At 37.0% G+C, this 7,846-nt stretch overlaps 1 protein-coding gene across 1 annotated transcript in view; it reads left to right on the forward strand.

Annotated features, from left to right (window-relative positions):
* LOC140445942 (uncharacterized) overlaps positions 1 to 7,673 on the forward strand; it is a 52,654-nt gene extending 44,981 nt beyond the window's left edge. Inside the window, exons 5-6 of the mRNA XM_072538391.1 lie at positions 597 to 1,000; positions 7,553 to 7,673. Coding sequence (XP_072394492.1) covers positions 597 to 964 — 368 coding nt within the window. The 3' untranslated portion in view covers positions 965 to 1,000; positions 7,553 to 7,673. The remainder of the gene's footprint in view (positions 1 to 596; positions 1,001 to 7,552) is intronic.
* Positions 7,674 to 7,846: the final 173 nt, after the last annotated feature.

The following is a 7,846-nucleotide window of genomic DNA, read 5'->3' on the forward strand; positions in this document are numbered from 1 at the left end:
CTCGTGTTTGAATTATTAGTCAACATAGTGTTGTGACGTCATTTCAGGCTCCCACGCCATCGTCAGATACTCGGCTGAATACAAAATCAAACCCATTCTCCTATGCCTATGCCACATATGGGCGTATATAAATTATTTTCTTTTAATACATTGAAGTAATAGCAAGCTTCTCCTAGATGTGAATTTTTGCATAGTTAGTATAGCACAAAGGACAGAAAACAATATTGATATTATTAAGTTGTTTTCGTTCATGGCTATTAAAGTAGATACCCAGGCATCTTTGTACGCTTAACCACTTAAGTGGGAAATAATTAGGGACATTCGTCTGCCTAGCGTGTTTGAGATTTTATAGATCCCGAGTGTCTGACGAAGGCATGGGAGCCAAAAATGACGTTATAGCACTCGATTGATTTTTAATTCAAACATAAGAGGTTGACAAATAGTTCTTCTAGGCCATATATTGACTTTTAATATACATCGAAGCAATAGATTTTGCTGGAAGATGTGAATTTTTGCAGATTTGATACATTAAATGACATATATCTTGCAATAACATTTTGTCTTATTATAAACTTAAATAAGATTATGTTTTACAGATTTTATAAAATTTATCCAAGATTCTGACAGTTCGCCGAAACCAATTTGCGTGCCAGCATCATTGACACCGTGTCCTAAGCCGTGTCCAGAAGACAACATACCTAAATGTCCACCTCCGTGTCCACCTCCCTGTCCATGTCCACCTCCGTGTCCGCCACGTCCCCCCTGCCCGCCACCTTGTCCCCCACCGAAACCTTGTTGTCCACCACCACCACCTTGTTGTCCACCACCACCGCCTTGTCCCACTACCTGCAACAATACACGTCCACCACCGCCTAAGAAAAACAATACATGTAATAAAAAGAATCAATGTAATAAAAAGAAAACTGAAAAACCCAAAAAGTGTACAGGGCCTTCCAAATGCTAGAATTTCTGCAAGAGCTTCAATTTGGATGCTAAGCAGGTAAACATTTATCTAATAACTTACTTTACAGAAGAAAACAAAAATGATTGATCCTTGTGGTACATACCTTATTTTCTTCTTCTACCTTCTTTATTCTAGGCGAATTGCCTATTTGAACTTCATCCATCTTCATCGATGTTCAGATTGCCGCTCCACCTTTTTCGAGGTCGGCCTATACTTCTTCATCCCGTTGGCGATTTATCTCGAGCGATTCTCACCATTTTTCTTTCTTCTATTCTGCTAACATGTTCACATAAAAAAAAACAAACACATTACTTATTCACTTCAAACAAACACAATCTTTTAGGTACACGATCTTAATTTTTATTCCATTTCTGAATATCAGTCTTATACTAACTCACTACGTACCATCAATTATATTTTATAGATTAATTTAACATGCTCCTGGTCTTTTCTTATTTCTTTAGAATTAATTGTACCTTTCCACCTTATAAGTTCGTTAATACGATCTCTTGTTTACTTAACCTATTCACTAAAAATTTTTCAATATCAAACTTCATTCTATTAAAATAAAATGTATTGCAGTTACCATAACTCCCAAATATATCAAAATCAAAAAATTATTAAATCAATATAATCCAGATATGTTAAAAAAAGTAAATTTCTACTCGTGCAGCAATTATATGTTATAAGTAATGAAATATTCAGCCTTTATTAGCATCTAATCATTCTATTGAATTTGCAGTTTTCTCCTGAAGAAGTCACACAATCATGACAAAATATTGAGATAACAAATTTGATTTTATTTCCTTCTGACCAAATTGCAGATACTTTATTATTATCCATATGGCTCACACTCCCTCTAAGGGGAAAATTCACTCATCTCAAATACCTACGGTATCAAAATGATTGAGCTATGGTGAGACTCTTTCCGTGTTATCGAGCCCTAGGTGACTTGGTACGTCGGAGTATCCCCCAAAAATTTTCTTACGCATCTATATGTTCATTAAGACCCAGAGCTGTTTTATGTTCTCTAAGAATCTCTTCGGAATAACTTCAATAGTAGAGAGAATAATAGGCATCGTCTGAGTACTTTCCATTCTCCATTGTCTCCATTTTTATCTACTCCAATTGTATTTCCAGATCTCTGTACTTGGCGATTTTTTCGTTGTATTTAACACGCAGGTTGTTATTGTTAGGTATCGCCACATCTATTAGCGTTGTTTGTGTAGTAAGTTTATTAACTAGTATGAGATCCGCTCTATTATGTGCCACTGGTTGGTCTGTGAGCACAGTGCAGTCTCAGTAAAGTTTATAGTTGTCATTTTCAAGCATTCTGTCATGAACATATTATTAATAAGGGAGATGGTCGGTTTGGAGGAGTTCCAGTTTGTTGTTCTTGGTGAAGAATGTTTCCTACCGATTTGTAATCAGTTCCGACAAACGCCTGCCAGCCTCCCATAAGATGTTGGATGGTTTCTTGGGCTTGACATCCATATCGGCATTTCTAGTTTTGAACCTGAGGGTCTTTGACAATATATTTCAGGTAATTTTTAGTTGGAATAATCTGATCCTGAATGGCAAGTAAAAAACCTCTTTGTCTCGGTAAACATCCTTCCTGATGTCAACCAATAGTTCGACGCTGTATTGTCGACATATTCTTAGCTAACCTCATTGAGATCTGGTCCATGTAGAGGTTTACTTATCCAGGTGCGCATTTTTTCTTGCTTAGTCAGGTGGTTTATGCGCATTTCTTGTTCCCTCAGTTTGAGAGGTGTTGTGTCATCCACTTAATAACGCGATGTGTTTTTGCACCTTTGTGAGAAGTATTCTTACTTTCCGCTAAAGAAAATATCTATATCCATTTTTTACCACTTTATATTACCAAATGAGTAGTTAAGTGCGGAACAGTCGTACGTGTTTAATGCCTTAACCAGATTTATACTAATAACATATGGCCGATTTTGCTGTCTTACTCTTCGCACAAACTCAGAAGTTGGTTCAGTTTTTATTTGTTATGGTCAATTTTCCGCGCTTTCTTTACTCCGAGGTATTTGTACGTATCATTTTCACCCATTGCCTCGATGTTTTGATCATCTTGCCTATCTTACATATTGAAACCTCCGGGCTGAACCTTTCCTCTGACTATATTTAGAACACGGCACTTTCTAGTCTAGTTCAAAGTGCCTACTGATATCATTTGAGAATGTTTTTACAGTTTTCAGCATCTGATTCAGATGGTTTTGACTGGAAGCCATTAATTTCAAATCATCCATATACAGCAGATGATTAAGCTCTGCCACAACAGTATTCTTATTTTTGATGCTAAAACCTGAGTCATCATTGGAGTTCAGTAGCTAATATAGTAGGTTCATCGCTAAACAGGGCCAAAGTGGACTCAACGAGTCCCCCTGGAAAAGGCCCCGGTTAATTGGGATATCTTCAGTTTCGATGTTGTTTTCACCTGGTATTTGAAGGTGAATTTTAGTCTTTCACTCCGCCATTATATGCTTTAAAAAAGTCACTATACTATTATCGACTTTATACATTTCAATATATCTATAAGCCATTCATGTGGCACTGAATCAAAGGCCTTCTTGTAGCCAATGAACGCAGTAAAAAGGTTGCTTTTTTTTGGTGTACGCCTGGTTAGAAATGACTGAGTCGATTGCAAGTTCTTGTTCTTTGCAGCCCATACAAACCTTAGCGCATCCTTTCTGTTGAGGCTCTGTGATATTGTTTAGAGAACAGTGTTAGTAGATACGCTGGGCTATACAGGATATATCCAATTTATACAAAGTTGGAAGACAAGTCATTGGGCGCTATTTTGCTGGATCTTGATGATCCGTCGGTATTAGTTAAGTAGTTTCCTGAGTAAGAAATGGTGATATTTCCTGCGGATTAGAAATAACATGACTTATTAATACTGTTAGAAGCTCAGGAACACTCCAAAACTTTTTTAGCCAGAATTCCGTCTGGTCCAGAAGATTTCCAGTTATGAAGATCTTTGATAATGTTCGAGACATCTTCAATGGTGAGGTTCATAAGGAATATTACTGTAGTGTTGCCAGTTGTTCGTCGTGTCTTCAATTTATCCAGCATTGTTGTTAAGACAAAAATCAGACGTGGTGCAAGCTGTGACTCAGACCATCTGCTAGTACAGGCACGGTTTAGATGCAAAATCAGTCGACAGGTAAAGGAAAAATATACAAAACAAGAAAAACTAAACTTAGACAACCTAAAAGTCTCTGAGGTACAAGAAAGATTTGAGAGAACAGTGGATGAAAAATTACTAGAAGAAAACAGAGCAGACTCCACAATAGAAAACCAATGGAACACAATAAGCAGTATCATACTCAACACAGCGAAAGAAGTCTTAGGAACAAAGACACAACGGAGAGAAGAAACATGGTTCGATGAAGAATGCAAACAAGCTATACAGGAAAGAAATGAAGCGCATAAGAATTACATACTCAGACGTACTAGAGAGAGAAAAACAGAACATGAGAACAAAAGACGAAGAGCAGATAAACTGTGCAGGCAGAAAAAGAGAAAGTATGAAAACCAACGGATACTAAACATAGAGAGAGAGTTTAAGGAAAACGAAACACGTAGCGCATACCAATTTATCAAACATCTAAGACAAGGATACAAACCGAGGACTAGCCTCTGCAAAAATAAGAAAGGTGAAATCATTAGCGATATGGACGAAATTAAGAGAACCTGGATGACATATTTTAAGGAATTACTAAACAAAGGGACACAACTACCATTACAACAACAGTGGCAGCAGCAGGCACGACAGGAGGTACAACAACAAGAACTGGGGAAAGATGGAGAAGAAAATGAATTAACTAGACCCCCAACGCTAGAGGAGGTCCAAACGGCAATCCACATACAAAAAAGCCATAAAGCACCGGGAATAGATAAAATACCGGCAGAACTACTCAAGCAAGGAGGAAGGAATTTGACACAACAGATGTACCAGCTAATACGAGAGATATGGATAGAAGAAGAAATTCCCCAACAATGGAAGAAAAGTATAATCTGCCCTATTCATAAAAAAGGAGACAAACTGTTGTGTCAGAATTATAGAGGCATCTCTTTACTTTGTTCGGGATACAAAATACTCACAAACATCATTAATCAAAGACTACAACCTCTCACGGAAAAAATCATCGGGGAATATCAAGCAGGGTTTAGGCAAAATAGATCTACCATTGACCAACTATTTACAGTTAAACAAATACTAGCCAAAGCATGGGAATATGACATGGACGTTTACAATCTCTTTGTAGATTTTAAACAAGCCTATGATTCAATAGATAGAACAATTCTACCTAATATACTGAAAGAATTTGGCATACCATCAAAATTAATACGACTAGTGCAAATGACAATGACAGAAACAGAAGCACAGGTATGTATTCAGGGACAGATCACTGATGCGTTTACGATAACGCAAGGACTGAAACAAGGCGACGGACTAGCTCCAACGCTCTTTAATCTTGTTCTGGAATATGTAATTAGACGGTTGACGGTGAGCGGAAATAACATACTTACAAACAAGTCTACCCAATTAGCAGCATACGCAGATGACATAAACATAATGAGCAGAACAATGAATGCAGCGGAAGAAACCTACGTTGAGTTGAAACAGAGTGCAGAAGCAGTAGGGCTAGCAATAAATACAAATAAAACAAAACTACTCATACAAACCAGATCAAATAGACCGGTGCAACAACACTTTATTGACGATATAGAACATGTAAATAGATTCACATACCTAGGAATGGATCTGGTCGCAAGCAATGAAGAAGAACCGGAAATAAATAGAAGGCTTGTGCTGGCAAATAAAGCCTATTTCGCGATGGGCCACATATTCAAATCGCGAGACGTACACCGGAAAACAAAACTCCGGGTCTATAAAACAATAATCAGGCCCATAGTAAGTTATGGTTGCGAAACATGGGTGGTGACACAGAAATCTGCCAATGCATTAGATGTGTTTGAAAGAAAAATATTACGTAGGATCCTGGGCCCAATAAGTGAAAACAACAACTGGCGAATTAGGTACAATAGAGAAATATACGAGCAATATAGCGAACCAACTCTAGCACAACATACTAAACTGCAGAGATTACGATGGGCAGGGCAAGTGGTCCGCATGCATGAGAATAGAATCCCCAGAAAATTATTAAATGCAAGAATGCAGGGAAAAAGACCTGTTGGAAGACCTAAAAAGAGATGGGAAGATGAAGTCGATGAGGATGCCAGGAACTGCCTGGGAACGCGTTCATGGAAAAGAACAGCGGTAAATAGAGATGGTTGGAGAAGCCTGTTGAAGGAGGCCAAGGCCCGATTTGGGCTGTAGCGCCATTGGATGGATGTTGTTAAGACTAGTTGGTGTTGAAAGTTAGTTTCTTCAAAACTCATGAACTTCTTCTTGGCTTGGGTAGGATTTATTTTTATTTTCTACAGTCGAATTAATTTTCTTCCATAGAAAGACTTTTCTGCATGCTCAAAAATTATATTGTCATATTTCCGGTTATTACTAACTTATATCTACTTAGGCGTCCTGAATAAATGGAGAGTTTTTGTTTTAATCTATCCAGGCAGTGTTGAGCTGTGTTGTTTTCTGGATCATGTTGTGAGTATCTTAAAGTGTTCAGAATTATTTCTTCCACTTCTTTAATTACTTTTCGACTTTTTACGCTTCGAATGTATTCCATAATTTGTCCAATATCCCTACGCAATAATTCAATTTTCCTCAGCAGTCGTTTTTTCCAGGGTGCAATTCTGTTTTCAGTACTTCCGACATTAGTACCCTGGCGTGTTCTGATTTTAATGTCCATAAAATTACCAATTGCTGTTACTGCACAGTAAATTATGATATGCAAATATTATAATGTATGGGCTTCCACGATATAATTGGGTAGGACTTCAAGTGTTCACAATTTGTAACAGCGCACCTAGTTTCTTACAAGTTTATTTTTGGTAGCGGTGGTCTGGTTAGCGGGTTTGTCCCATTAAACTCTTGTACGACACGTGCCATTTCACTAAGCATGCTATCATGCAGCTCGTTGTTGTCCTGCTGCATATTAATAGGTTGAGTTTCTTGTATGAGAGACTCAGGAGTCTGCTCATTGGGCATTTCATTAGGGATTTGATCTACATCTAGCTCTTGGTTATGAATCTCCCGTTCAACTTCGCTTCTGATGGAATCGCGTCTAGTCTCTGGGATAAAATTATTTCTTATAATTACCCGGTATTGATCTGCTATTCGCTGTCCAGATACTTGAATCTGTGGGTACTCCCTACAAATAACCCTACAATATTGAGGCCAAGTAAGTCAACTGCCAACTGTCAAATCAGTTTTACCACCCAGCGCCGATTTATAAACACGATAAATACAATAATTTCCTAATTTGATTTTTTTTTGAAAACGATTTCCGGTTTGGAAATCGAAACGTCAAAACAAATGTAAATTTATTTCTCATTACAATTAATTGTCGTTTAGGACTATATAAAATAATAGTTAACTTCAACATTTATTAATAGTTTATTAAAGTTCAAAATTATTTTTTTTAGGTTGCGTTTGAAGTCTTGGAGATAAGTGACAGCGTTTTCTACTATAATGATCGTATAATCGTATAATTTTATATATACTACAAAAAAAATGTATCAATAATAAAGTCCGTTTTTAATAATATACCTATTTAATGTTTTTTCATCTAAACCTATAAAAAATATACATATATGTATATATGGGTACAAGTTATTCTAGTTCCAGAAGAAAAGAATATACACGGAACATCTTTTATGGTCTTTATCAAACGATAGACGTTATCAAAGACTAGTAATCTAGTAAGACACTAGCGGTAG

Source organism: Diabrotica undecimpunctata, chromosome 7, assembly GCF_040954645.1.
Source record: "Diabrotica undecimpunctata isolate CICGRU chromosome 7, icDiaUnde3, whole genome shotgun sequence".
Taxonomy (NCBI): domain Eukaryota; kingdom Metazoa; phylum Arthropoda; class Insecta; order Coleoptera; family Chrysomelidae; genus Diabrotica; species Diabrotica undecimpunctata.